This window comes from Neophocaena asiaeorientalis, unplaced genomic scaffold (assembly GCF_003031525.2).
Source record: "Neophocaena asiaeorientalis asiaeorientalis breed wild unplaced genomic scaffold, Neophocaena_asiaeorientalis_V1.1 scaffold91, whole genome shotgun sequence".
NCBI classification, from domain to species: Eukaryota; Metazoa; Chordata; class Mammalia; order Artiodactyla; family Phocoenidae; genus Neophocaena; species Neophocaena asiaeorientalis.
Genome location: NW_020173198.1, coordinates 5455936 through 5470598, shown reverse-complemented (window position 1 = coordinate 5470598; position 14663 = coordinate 5455936). Strand labels below are relative to the sequence as shown.

Below are 14663 nucleotides of genomic sequence, written 5' to 3'. Positions count from 1 at the left end.
TTCCTGAACCAGTCACTGTGACCAGCAGGATTTCCACTGGCCAGGACAGGACCACACGACCACTCCTGGAACCAGAAGTTAAGAGCCGCATCACCAACCATGAGAATCAGGCAAGGTGGTTCTTGAGAATCAGGCAAGGTGGTTCTTCAAAGGAATATTAGGATGCTTGAGAATGGCTTGAGGATCATGGAAGGTGGTTCTTCAAAGGAATAATAGGTTGCTCTCACCCCAGGATGCTAGAATAGGCAGAAGCCGCAGATGTCCACCACCCAGTGAAGATGATTTAAAGGAGAGATCTGAACTGAACAGTAGATCCCTTTACCTCTGAGGAAGTTGGATTTCTAATGGGATTGAGGAAGTCTGGCCCATAGATCGTCCCTACTCACTGATGCTGAAACACCAAGTGATGACATTGGAGTCAATGTTTAGGGAGGAGGAAAGTGTGATGATATTGGAGTCTTCGGATACACTGGGAGTGTGCAAGGGTCCTCAAACATCAAACTCTCCTCATCAACATGGATGAAATAAAAGAATGGGAGTGTAGCCCGTGTCATTTAGACATCGCTCCATGGAGGTGACACCTTCCTGACACTCTGTTACAGTAACCTCCTTCAGTTCCTGTCCATCTCATCATTCTTTTTATTTCCTTCGTACCACCCATCAGAAGCTATAATAAGCATGCTTATAGATTTGAATACTTGGTAATTGTCTTTTCCCCTCTACTAGAATTTAATCCTAACAAGAGCAGGAGGCTTGTTTATCTTGTTCATAGTATATACCTCACTCAAAGCCTGTCACATAGTAGGTGTGCAACACATATTTTTTGGTTGAAAGAATCAGTAGAAACTCCTGGGTTCATGGCCTAGGAACTGGCTTAGGAGAGCTTGGGGCACTTGGTGTTAAATAAGATGCTCTCAATCCATTTTTTTTCTCCATGATTTTCAGAGATTTTTTAAAAATAAAAATGTGTGTAAAACATATCTTCCTACGAAATGTAAGCGGTCCTGAAGTTGCAGAGGTCAACTCTGGAGATGCTCCTGGATACAGGAAGCTTCTATGGATGCTCTGTCCTTTATTTAGCTGTCTGTGGATCACTCTTCTCAGAGCTGCTGTCTCACTGTGTCCTTCTAAGACGCTTGGCACAGTTGGCTCTGTAGGAAAAGCAAAGCACAGGGGTTTGTGCACCCTTGTATCTCCCTGCCAGATTATAAGCTGTTGGAGGGCAAGGGCTGGGTTGTACCCATGGCTGTGCCCCCAACACCCCTGCTGTAGTGTCTGGCGCATAATGAGTGGCTGTTGGTTGACTTGAAATAAATAGCATTTAATTAAATCTCTAAATCTTCTGTCTGCACAGAGACCTGAAACTTGACAATGTGATGCTGGATTCTGAGGGTCACATCAAGATTGCTGATTTCGGCATGTGTAAGGAAAACATCTGGGACGGAGTGACAACCAAGACCTTCTGTGGCACTCCAGACTACATCGCCCCTGAGGTGAGCTGATGCCAACCCCTAAGGCGTGTCTGTGTTGCGTTGATGTACTGATGTCTCCCCGGGGCCCTAGGTGGCTACATAGGAGCTGGGAAAGGTTCCGGGGGTACCTGACAAGCAAACCTCAGGCTGATCCTTCTCCTGTCCTCTAAATTATTCCTTGTGATCACACATGAAAATTAGCTTAGCACACACCCAGAAGCTCAGGCCCAAAATACATCAAGGTTTGGGAGAAAATTTAAATAAAACTCAAAAGAACCATCCACCACACATCAGTAAAATTCTTCATCAAGCTGCTATGGCTCATGGCCATAGGATACCTCCTAATATGACACTGAGACATTTGTTCAGGGGAGGGAGGGAGGGAGGGAGAGGGGAAAGGGATTGATTGATTCTCTGGACTGACTTATGACACAGGATCTGTGTACTAATAGGTATGCAGTAGTTGTGCTAAATCCTAAAAGACTCAGAATTTTTCTTCCTATGATTAAGATATAAATGAAAGTGTGAAGATTTATTTTAGTGCCTCCCTGTTCCTTCCCAAAGGAAATGGTCAGTTGCAGAATGGATTTCCCCAACATGTCATGGTACAAAAATTTGTGCCAGATGATAGCCTTCCTTTTTCTCTGAATTGGTGCTCAGAAAGGTGGCATTCTGCAATCTGTTACTGGATTTTTATGGAAAGGAACTGAGAGCTTGGCAGAGAGTCTGGGAAATGGACATTCTAGAATTCCTCTTTTCCTGACTGTGAAGGCTTCATATGTAACAATGGTGACGGGAGGCCCCATGTCACTAAGTAGCTTGGCACTAAATTTAAAACCTGCATACTCTGTTACCAAAGCTGTTCCTCTTCTAGGAATCTAGTTTGCAACACACATACACATACACACACACACACACACACACACACACACACACATACACACACACACTCCATACGTGGAAGGATATGTGTTCGAAGTCCTTTCTTCATTGCAGCACTATTTTTAATAATGAAAAATAGGGACTTCCTTGGCGGTCCAGTGGTTAAGACTTTGTCTTCCAACGCAGGGGGTGCAGGGATCGATCCCTGGTCGGGGAGCTAAGATCCCACACACCTGGCTGCCAAAAAAAAAAAAAAACTGAAACATAAAACAGAAGCAATATTGTAACAAATCCAGTAAAGACTTTAAAAGTGGTCCACATCAAAAAAAATCTTAACAAAAAAATAATGGAAAACGGAAGGCAACCTCAAAGACGATCAATAAAGGAACAGTGCTACATTGCATATTAAGAAATACTGTTCAGCCCTTACAAAGATCAGAGCACACCTGTCTGCACTACCTTGAACAGTGTTTGTTGATTAAGGGATGGGCAATAGACTGAATGATTTATAGTGTGGGATACTATCAGGCATCTGTATATGCAGATGTGGAAATACCATTGAGAGAAAAAAAGCAAGTTACAGAATGATAAATACAATATGATACCATTTCTGGAAAATAACCCTAATACACAGAACATTGCTATATGTTTCTTATGAGTATGTAGATACGCATGGAAAAGTATAGAAGATCTGGAAGATTACAGACTGCTTTTACAACATTGGTTACCTCTGAGGATAAGGGGAATTTAGCTTAATCTGTGTACTGTTTAAATTTTTCACAAGGTAAATGTATTTGTATATTACTTGAGGAACTGGAAAGTAATCCTTTAAGCACTTAATCCTTTATTAGGACCCAATGGAGTTATCCCCGTGTGACATACATTCGCTTTATTATCATTTTGCTGATTAGAACATCAGACACAATTCCTTGATCTGCCATGAGTTCAGTGATCTCTGGTTCACAAGTCCCGCTGCCCTTAACAGTCACCTGGGGAGCTTTTAAAATGGGGATGTCCCGGCCTCACCCTAGGTGCATGGAATCAGAATCCCTGCAGGGTGGGCCTCCACATCTGTGGTTTTCAAAAGTCCCTGGGTGCTCGTCATGCCGGCAAGCAGGAGCCCCGACTTGTGTTACTGGGGAAGCTGCATCCTCCTCCAGCTCACAGCCCGCAGCCCGCTGGTGAGGGGAATAAACTCAGGTCAGGTGTCCCCCTACTTTGCCATTAAATAACCCCATCGCCTCCGGCTACTTCTTTCACCTCGCGCAGGCTCTGTTTCCCTTTGTAAAAGGATTAACTTGTTAGGTTGTCATGAGGATCGAAGGAGACATGAAGTACTTTAAAAGTGGTGAGGCTGTGTGGGGGGAAACAGATCCTCTAACACACAAGCGCTGAGAGTATAAATTAGCACAGCCACTTGGGAGTTTAATTTGACAATTCTTCTTAAATTTAAGATTCGTATTTTTAACGACCTGATCACCTCTCTATTCAATTTGTGTTTAATCAGATAGTGCCTGCGTGTAGTAAAAGACATACAAGAGTATGTATTGCATTATTCCTAATAATGGAGAAAATAGGATGCCTGACAGTTAAATGTGTGCTGCATTACTTATGAAATTGATTTATTAAATTGATTTTATAAAAAAAAATAGTGTGAAAACCCTTGCAATAGGTGTTCTCCCAGAAAGCTTTCTCTTCATCCCTTGAGGTCAGTTCTCCTCAGAGGACACTTCTGATTTCAGGGCAGAAGCCGAGGTGGGAGATGGAATTGGATAAACGGACAGTTACTTTATAGCCAAGGTTGCTCAGACACACGTGTTGAGTAAAACAAACCATGACCGGATAAGAGAACTTTTGAGTCATAGCTGACATTTCGAGGGCATAATAAGTGAGAGGTACATATTTCTCTTTGATCCTCAGAAAACCCTGTGACAGAGACATTATAAACTTCATTTTGTAGATGAGGAAACTGAGACTTAGAGAAGTTAAGTAACTTCCCCCAGGGTCACACGCTGGGAAACGGCAGTCAGGATTCCAAGTCTGGACTGTCCGGCCCTCAATCCTCAGCCCTTAACCTTTGCTGTATCACCTTCTAATCCCTCTGATACAGTGAGTTTTACACCCCTACATCCTGATGGCTGGTCACACAGCTGTTCGAGACTTTGCCATGCTCTGGGAATTTGGTAATAAATAGCAAAACCTTGAAAACTATGTGTACCGTTTGATCCACCCGTTCTACTCCTAGGAATTTATCTTAAGGAAAAACAAATTGAACAAATGTCCAGATATCTAATTACGTGGAAGGAACCCAGTCAGTTGGGTATTGATGAAATAGATTTTGGTATATCCATCCAATGGAACATTGTGCAGAGGTAAAAGCTGATTATGTTGATGTACAGATATTAGCATGGAAATTCTAAATGAATAAAATCCTTTACTAAAATTCCACGTTAAAGTATTCATGTAAAGCACATACCTACACACGGAGCTTAATATATATTAATAGAAAAAAACCTAGAAGGAAATGGACCAAATACCAATCATGATTTCTCTCTTGATAGAGGATTATGGGTGATCTTAATTGCATTCTCTTAGCTTATCTATATTTTTAAATTAATAGTAAAATAGGAATAAATGCTATTACATTTTTTAACTTAAAAGTCTTTTTAATTTTGGCAAAAAAGCACATCACCATCTTAACCAGTTCTAAGCATACAGTTCAGTAGTCTTAAATATATTCACATCGTTGTGTAAATGTTATTACTTTAGGAATGAGAAACGAAGATGGGTTTTCTTCTTTAAAATGCCACGCTCACTGTAGTAAAATTGAAAATAACACAGCCATACTAGGTGCTTTAAAAAGGCAATGTGACATCCACAGATGTTTTCCCCGCCTGCGGGTATCTCTGCAAAAGGATGTCCATCTTCCTAAGGTAAAGAAATAGCTTGGGTGGACACTGGGCTCCCTGTTGACTCTTTTAGACAGAGACCCACATCTGGGACTGTGTCAGCCAATTTAATCTTTCACAATAGGCAGGTGACAGGCAAAGGAAGAACTCTCCCCCCACCACCCTGCCCCCAGGGATGCTCCAGTCTTATTGTAAAAGAACCGCCTATTCAGTCTCAGCCGCTGCAAGAACCTGCAGTCTCCCTGACAGATGCCTTCTGTTTTCCAGATAATTGCTTATCAGCCCTATGGGAAGTCCGTGGATTGGTGGGCATTCGGAGTCCTGCTGTATGAGATGTTGGCTGGGCAGGTAATTGAATTTTAAGTGATTTGTAAGGAAAGTCCTCCCCCATCCCCATCCTCATGGTTTCTTTAGGAGAAAGTGTCAGCTTGATACCAGCTCGCAGATCTGAACCTCTATGACTTCCATGACCTTGGGGTTATTACCCTAGTCTGTTCACCAGTTTTCCTTATCTTCTCCCTGGAAGTGTGGCCTCGCTGTGGACCCCAGGGAGCAGCGCTTGTTGTTTTGGGGCAGTTGGGGGAGGTTCAGGCAGGACTCCTTCTCCCACCCTATCCTCTGTCCCACAGGCACCCTTTGAAGGGGAGGATGAAGATGAACTCTTCCAGTCTATCATGGAACACAACGTGGCTTATCCAAAGTCCATGTCCAAGGAAGCTGTGGCCATCTGCAAAGGGGTGAGTGAGCCCCTTACATCTTGCGGCCAGGACCACCACCTACAGGGGTGCTGGTTGTGCCCTGCACAAGGATGCTTTGCCCAGGGTGGGGGAGGGACAGTGGAGGCTGAACTCCACCCCTCACCCACTTGCCAGCCTGTGAGCCTGGTACAGAGCTGCTGCCACGCAGAGGAAAGGGAGCTCTTCTCTAATTTGCACAAAAGCACCGTGGAGGACTGCCTGCAGTAGCGTCTTGCTGCTGGCTGGGCTCCAGGCTCTGAGCCAGCACAGGGGAATGCTAATGGAATGAATGAGGTAGGAAGCACAGAGACTCTGCCAAAGAGCTAGAACCCAGGGGAAGGCACACAAGAGCTCTGCGGCATGAATCCGTCAGCTTCACTCTGCGCTGGGGCCTACGTGGTTAGTTAATACTAGGAGCGTGTGACTTTCATCCTAAGAAAATATCAAGCAGTATTGAGTTTAAGGAATTCTCTAGATAAGTTGACCCAAACTGAGTGTCCCCAAACCCGTACTCCCTCGCCAACCCACAGATGGCTGAAAAATTCGCACATTTATACATTGTGATGTATGCAAATTGCACCTGTGAACAAAGCAGGACACACGTTTTGGGGTAAGGATTGCTTGTTATGCATCTTGCGTGCGGCCAGGATGTGCTCACAGTGACCTGGGTGAGTCCCTGGAGACCAGTGGTCCTCCCCGTTGGTGCCATCAGGATGACCTGAAGTGCTTTTTCAGAAAGCGCATACCTCAGCCTCACCCCAGAGAGTAAGTCTGGGCATCTGTATTGTAAAAAAGAGGTCGCTTGAAAACCACTGCCTTTAAGTATCTTAACCAAATGTGGTAACTTTTCAACTGATGAAAGTACAAAAGCAACACTGAGAGACCCCCAGAGAACAGGGCCCAGGGATGCTGCCTTTATAAAGTTTTCCCTCCCACCAGTCAGCAGTACCAGTGCATTCTCGGCGTTAGAGCATGCCCATCTGTGTGTGTGGTTAAACCAGGGCCGCCAGTCCTAGATTCTTGGAGTGTTTGCAGATTTCCCATTGCCCAACCCAGCCCTGCCCTTCCTCACCCATCAGACACCATGTGAACTGGCTTGGGTGAAGGAAAGCTGAAGACTCAGGTGGTTTATAACAGCTGGGCCAGCCCCTCCATCTAGAAGCACCTTGCCATGCTGCCTAAATTCCCACTCTCAGTGAGTCACCTAAGATTTGTGTGTCAGCTGCATAGGTTAGGATGCAAATATCCCTGGGGAAAACATATGTGAATTCGTCTCAGTCCCTAACATCTTAAAATTTATAGGTTGGGGCTTCCCTGGTGGCGCAGTGGTTGAGAATCTGCCTGCCAACGCAGGGGACACGGGTTCGAGCCCTGGTCTGGGAAGATCCCACGTGCCACGGAGCAAGTAGGCCCGTGAGCCACAACTACTGAGCCTGCGCGTCTGGAGCCCGTGCTCCGCAACAAGAGAGGCCGCGATAGTGAGAGGCCCCGCGCACCGTGATGAAGAGTGGCCCCCCTCGCCGCAACTAGAGAAAGCCCGCACACAGAAACGAAGACCCAACACAGCAAAAATTAATTAATTAATTAATAAACTCCTACCCCCAACATCATCTTTAAAAAAAAAAAAAAATTTATAGGTTGAAAATAGTTTTTGAGGCTATGAGGCAGGGAGAGGGAAGACGAGGAACAGAGCATGGAGAGGTTCATTAGGAGCTTAAGCGAGGCCCCTTGGCACCAAGAGAGAGCATGGAACAAGGCCAGGGCAAACCCCTGTAGACATTATACGGGGTTGGGGAGAGGGAGGAGGTCGTACATGAGCTCTCAGTTTGTTTAATAATTGCCAACATTTGGGCTAACCTGGTGGTGCAGTGGTTGAGAGTCCGCCTGCCAATGCAGGGGACGAAGGTTTGTGCCCCGGTCCGGGAAGATCCCACATGCCGCGGAGCGGCTGGGCCCGTGAGCCATGGCCGCTGAGCCTGCGCATCCGGAGCCTGTGCTCCGTGACGGGAGACGCCATGACAGTGAGAGGCCAGCGTACCGCAAAAATTGCCAACATTTAAAGATCAGGGGATTTCCCATAAACATTCAGCTGTCCAGTTTCTCTTGAAAAATCTGATCTCTCCATGCTGGTCCATCATTCCTGTAAGGCATCAGTCAGCTGAATTGGAAGCCACTGTCTCTTTAGGTAGAATGTGCCCTCTCCTGTCCTGATTTTTCTGGGCAGAAATCCCCATGTGAGCACAAATCCCAGCATTATTAGCCCTATGACAACTGGGAAGTTGTTCAACTCCATCTACAGATTGAGGACACACCTATGGGACTCCACATAGGGTTCTCTGATGCCTAGATGGGTTAATACAAGGAAATCACGTAGAAGAGAGTCTGGCCCTCTGCTCTAAAACCCTTGGGTTATTACTCCTACTATTACTAATGCTGGCACTGCTGTGTTACATGCTAGACTCCTCTTGTGTTTTGAGCTTGCATCTCCGAGACGGGGATTTTTTAAGTGGCAGATTTTGGAGCTCAAGACCATTTGCAAATTTCAATCCTTTCACTTCCTAGGTGCGTGGTCTTGAGCACGTTACTTTGCATCTGTGGGCTTCTGTTTATCTCCAAAAATGGAATATTAATCCTTAATTAAACAGAGTTTTGGAGAGTGTTAAATGAGGTAACAGAAGAGCTAAGCGTTTTGCATGGTGTTGGCACAGTAGTAGGTACTCATACATGTTCAGGACCTTCCCCTTCACAGCTCTGCCTGCTTAGACAGCTGGGGTTCTAAGTGGGTCATGGAGGAGAGGGTTTTCCAGGTCAGCTGCATTCAGCTTCAGCTCCAATTAGCAGTTTCCCTGGTAGAGCAGATTTCTATTAATTTCAGACCCATAACCTTCAGGATTAACGAGGGTGACTTTCTTGCTATTGTGTTTGGGGACCTTTCTGAGTTGTGTCGGCTGAGGCCTGTGTAGGCTTTTTCTTCAAGGTCGATGCTCCAGAGAAGGGGTGATGCTCAAGTGAACAGCCAAATGCTTCCTCCTGAACCGCGGGCCCCAGGGGATCTGTCTGGGAGGTGATCAGAGATCGGAAGAGTGATTAAGTCCAGCCGTCTGCGTGGCTGGCTTTGGGCACAGGAGTTCAGCGTGCAGGAGCTGAGCAGAGCTGGGCATTAGTGCTGGGTGTTTTCCGCAGTGGTTTTGCTTCGCCTGGCATTCTCCTGCCTACATGGAAAGTGAGCTAGGTTTTTGAAAACAGTGCCATTCCGATTGAAAATGTCCTATTTTCCATCCCATTAAAGACCCCATTTTCCACCATGAAAAAAAAATTAGTATACGTTTGCTCAGATCACCATTCCCACTTTGTACAAACTTAAAGCAGACAGATGCCCCAACTGGCCACACGTTAGGGTGAAAACAAGAAGAAACTGTAAGATGGAGCTTCAAGACTCTGGGTCCGGCTGGTCTGTTTGAAGCATAGTTCTCCTCGTTAGCTGTGTGATCTTGAGTAGTGACTACTTTTCAGGACCTAGTTTTTTTATGTGGAAAATGAGGATAATAGTTTCTGAGGCCTGAAAACGTCGTTGTGGAGATGAAAGAGTGATATGTTACAGCTGAGAAGCCTTTGGCACAGAGCCTGGGCACACAGGGAGTGCTCAGGACACGGAAGCCGTTATCGATAGGGTTACTGGTTGTGCTAACCAAGACCTCTTAACCCTTTCTTTCCTGCCACCCTAATCCTATACAAAGGTCGAGGCTTGGCCCAATGTCCTTGCCCTACATAAACTTTTCCTGACCAAGCCAGGCCACAGATATCCCTGGGGAACCACATGTAATCTATTTCTCTAAACACTCAAGGTTTAGAGGTCAGCAGAGGTGAGATCCAGTCCCAGCTCTGCCATCTACTATCTCTGTGTCAGTTGCCTTGTCACTCAAATGGTAAAAAGTAATACACCCAACTCATTGGGTTATTGTGAGAATCAGGTAAGACCAGGCATATAATATATAAATAAAGAAGTAGCTTAGAACATAAGTGCCCAGTTGTTTTTCCCCTGGAAGGTAAAGCATATAGGGAACGTATGTGCTTGTGTGTGTGTGTGTGTGTGTGTGTGTGTGTGTGTGTGTGTGTGTGTAGGAGGGTAGCTTCTGATGACAAATTATCTGTAGCAAGAATCAGGCTGGCTAAATGTCCAACAGAGTAGGTGTGAATTGCTGGATTCATCCCTTCCCCCATAATCCTGAAGCCCTGGGCAAAAATTTAAGGAATCTACCGTCTTGGGCTGCTTGGGGTCAGGTCAGATCCGGGAAGCTTCTTGGTCTTGTATGTTCCAATTGTTTAGTTTCTTCTTTTGATGGCCTCTTGCCGATCTTTTTTTTTTTTTTTTTAAATTAATCATCGACTCCTCCATCTTTACTCTCTGTGCATTTGCTAAAGACTTGAGATCAGAGATATTTTCATGCTGCTTTGGGTTCATTTACAAGAGGAAGCCTGTCTGGTTTCATCTTGGAGCATCTATTCATCTTGTTATTTAGCACTGGCTCAGAGACCCAAAGATGGAGGGTTTTGATAATTAAGTAATTTAAATGGGACACCAAAGAAACCTCAGCGGAGTTTACTGTAATGTGTGATACAAGAGAAATGAGCTGGGCTAGGTTTTGACTATTTAATGAGCTTTTGGAAAGTAATTACTTGAAACTTGGGTCCATTTGACTAATATTTTTCTTCTGACTTGTCATTTTCACAAGTGCTTTACTGAGAAATGCAAATATTATCTGAATGAACGTGCCCTTTGCTTTGGTCAAACTCCAGTTTCCTAGTGGTTGCAGGAGGCGAATTTGAAGGTATTGAAACTGTTCTCATTAAATGCATCAGTACCTGCGTAAACCTCATTCATAAATCAAAATGAATCATGTGACATTTCTAACTTGAAGTTCAGGGCCACATTCAGGCTGAGGTTTGATTAACCATAAGGGATCTAGTTCTGGGACGGGGGGCAGCAGGCACTACTGTCGGGTCCTCCTATTAGAAAGACCTGGCTAGGAAATTACTGCTGGGATGAAAAGCAAAAAATAAAGATTAGTTGGGACTCTTCCTCAAGCTGTCTTCCCTAATTCATAGGAGTGATCATTTCTGAGAGTCCCATGTTTCCTGTCCTGAAATTCATTAAATTCCACGTTTCTCTTTCTCTTGAAGCTGATGACCAAACACCCGGGCAAACGTCTGGGTTGTGGACCTGAAGGTGAACGTGACATTAAAGAGCATGCGTTTTTCCGGTATATTGACTGGGAGAAACTTGAACGCAAAGAGATTCAACCCCCGTATAAGCCGAAAGCCGTAAGTAAACCGTTCTCTCTGGTTGTCGGGTCCACATCGTAACACTCTTTCTCTCTCCAATGCGTGTGCCCTTGGTGTCCTCCGAGGGGTGGACCTCGATCTAGGAGTGCTCACATTTATACTCAAAGGCAGTGGGTACAAGAATGGAGATTTCCATCCACACGGCCTCTGTGAATGTGGGAAAGACCATGGACATTGAGTTTTTGTTTTATCGATTCAATTATTGTAACCGTCTGAGCTGGGGAATGGTTCTTGGGTGAGCAGAGTTCAGATCCATTCTTGGACAGTGATAAAGAATCTAATTTTGCCCTCGTTCTTTCCTTGGTTCGACTGTGTCATTTTCTCTTCATACTGACGTTGAAAAGGTCATGCTGTTTATCTCAACAGTATTTAAGTTTAATTCTGAAATATACACTCCATCTGAGTCAGTAAAGAAGACAGAACCACCAGCCAGCTCCCACCCAAGGCGAACCAGAATGAGTGACGTGCTGGTAGCCCTCCTGGAGGCTCTGGGCATAGATATAGCTCTTAGAGAACTGTTACTAGAATAGTAAAAGTCTCACATTTCCTGCAGTTGTGTGCACACAGTAGTGCTTCCATCCCCAAAGACTCGGCAGGGAGGAGGAGTTTGCCCCTGAATTAATCGGAACCGTGGTTCTACTGGGAGGATATTTCTTTGTTAGATTAAGTACAGCGGAGACCTGGTGACTTTATTATGGGTTGTAAAACTACTGACTGAGGCTGAAAAGGGAGCATAAACATTGTCATCGAAACCTGAAATTGTGAGGGTCTCAGATGTTAAGATGAAGAAAATGACAGTGATAACAGTGCTTGTTTTGATATCATTATTATGAATTTCTTGGCCACTTATCTGGCCATATTAAACACTTCACACATAGCATCTGATTAAATCCTCACAACAACCTATTAAGCAAGTGCTTCCATGTAATGGAAGAGGAAATGGAAGCACAGAGGGGTTAAGCGCTCTGTCCAAGGTCACTCAGCCAGTGTGTGAGGAAGCGAGGATTCAGAGTCTGACTCCGTTAGAGGCGTACCAGGATGCCCGGGGCAAAGGACATGTAGTTCTGCTTCTGTCATCTCGCCAGTCCTGCACATGCCAAATGCTTAGGATCACAGCATCCCTGATGAATTGTTTCTCTCTGGACACTTCCTGGTGTTCAGATACAGGGTCCTTTTAGAGGCAGCCAGTTCCACACTGTGGTCCTTCTAATTGTTGCCAACATGTATACCGATATCAAATCAGCCTCCCCAGAATTGCCATCACTGGGTCCTGTGCTGTCAACCAGAGCCTCTTTCTCTGTAGCACATCCTTATACTCCTGAATCCTGCGATTTCCAGGCTAAACACGCCCCTCCTCCACCTGCAAGCATGTCCCGTGTGACATCACCTCCGGGTGCCTGATGTCCTCCAGGTAATCAACATCCATCTTAAAATACAGACACAGGATTGAGCACAATATTCCGAATAGTGTCTGACCCTCAGTGAATGCAGCGGGTCCAACGAACCATCTCTTGCTTGTTCTGCATCTGGACAACTTGGACGAGTCGTTTCCCCTCTCTGCTCTTCTGCTGCATCGTCTGTAGTACAGAGATGATAACAGTGTCTGCATCAGGGGAGACTCATAATGCATAAAGCACTCAGTACGTGCCCGGTACGCAGGAGGCCCTCTGGGATAGTTGATGATTTTTGTTAGTGGCGTGTCACACGTTGGTCGTTGTGTTGGGTGCAGCGCCTTTGAGGGGCAGAACATTGTTGAGTCCTGCTGCTGCTAGTCCCTAAGATAACGTCCATGTGTACACTTGGGGTTCATGTGTACACCTGCGTGTCATAGGCAGTATCATCACTTTCGTTATATAAAAAACGATCAAAAAGCAATCTGGGGGCTTCCCTGGTGGCGCAGTGGTTGAGAGTCTGCCTGCCGATGTAAAAAAAAAAAAAAAAAAAAAAAGCAATCTGGAAGAGAAGAGTGGATTCTCCATTCGGGAAACTGGGAACTTGAAGGTGGCACACACAACCCACTTGGGTTTTGTCGGGCTCTTCATGAGGTCTCAAAATGTGGACCAGTCTCTCTTCACTTGGCCGGAGGAAAGATGCAAATGCCCCCATCCCCACCGGCATTGAGCCACTGACATTTGAGGTTCATTCTTTACGTGTAGAGCAGTGGTTTTTTCAAAGTGTGGTCCCCAGACCAGCAGTATCACCTGGGAACTTTAGGAATGAAATTCTCAGGCCCTGCCCCAGACCTCCTGAATCAGAAACCCTGGGGGGGTGGGGCTCTCTAGTTGAATCTGATAAACACTCCAGGCTGGGAATCACTGCTGTGGAGTTCATGGTCAAAAGCTCAGGCAGGGAAGCTAGACAGAGGCCAAAGGAATGTGGCAAGGAGAGAAATCTCCTTAAGAGGAAGACACTGGTTCTCACACAGTCTGAGTGAGGGGTGGTACCTTCCAGGAACAGGTAGCTACAGAGGGCAGGCAGGTAATGTCAGTGAGGGAGGTGGGAGTAGTGGGGAGAGGGGCAGACAGGGGAGCTGGTGGCTCTCAAGGGCTCAGTGGGTGTTCATCTCCAGCGGACCAGTTGGAGGATCCTGTGGCTCATTACTAATTATTGTATTCTTTTCATATTATCCATGATAATAACAGCTACCTTCTCCTGAGAACCTTCTATGAGCTGGGCACTGGGCTAGCCAGATTGGTCCTGTGGGGATGCAGGCTCTGCATTGCTCCATCCTCATTGGGATTTTCATATGAAATCTCACTATTTTTATAAATATGTCAGCAACAAGTTTTAAAAATTAAACGCAAATCAGGTCAAATAAAACACACCCATGAACCGTATGTGGCTGTCAGTTTATAACCTCTAGAATAGTGATCACTCAAAGTCAGGTTGAAGTTTAGCCAGTTAGTACTGGTTACTGACAACCAGAGCCCATTTTGACTGGTTAAATACTTTGAAATATTTAACCTGGCTCAGAGGAGGTGCTCAGGAAAAATTAGCTGTTCTTATCATTGGTAATACAAAAAGATTACAATAGTTAGTGATGATCTACAGGATCCTTCAACTGTTCTATATTGGATATGGTTTCCAGCCAGCCAATGTCTTGAAATGCCTCATGTGGGTTTAACAATGACTTTCAAAGTACAGTGACTGGACTGGGCTATAGACTTCAAGATGTTCTACAACCAGCTCTAAGGGGAAGAGGCACTGCCCTTTATTTTCTTAGGGTGAATTAGAAATAAACATAATAATGAACACACCACCCACTCATCTGATTCAATCTGGGCACACGCCTTTCACACAGCATTTCCCAGCCTTAGAGC

The 14663-nt window shown here is 45.2% G+C and overlaps 1 protein-coding gene across 4 annotated transcripts in view; it reads left to right on the top strand.

Annotated features, from left to right (window-relative positions):
• Window positions 1–14663, top strand: part of PRKCB (protein kinase C beta) — a 311334-nt gene that overhangs the window by 273590 nt on the left and 23081 nt on the right. For all 4 annotated transcript variants that reach the window (XM_024744607.1, XM_024744606.1, XM_024744608.1 and 1 more), the window contains 4 exons: window positions 1355–1493; window positions 5531–5611; window positions 5893–6000; window positions 11182–11322. In XM_024744607.1, the coding sequence (XP_024600375.1) occupies window positions 1355–1493; window positions 5531–5611; window positions 5893–6000; window positions 11182–11322 (469 nt within the window). The remainder of the gene's footprint in view (window positions 1–1354; window positions 1494–5530; window positions 5612–5892; window positions 6001–11181; window positions 11323–14663) is intronic.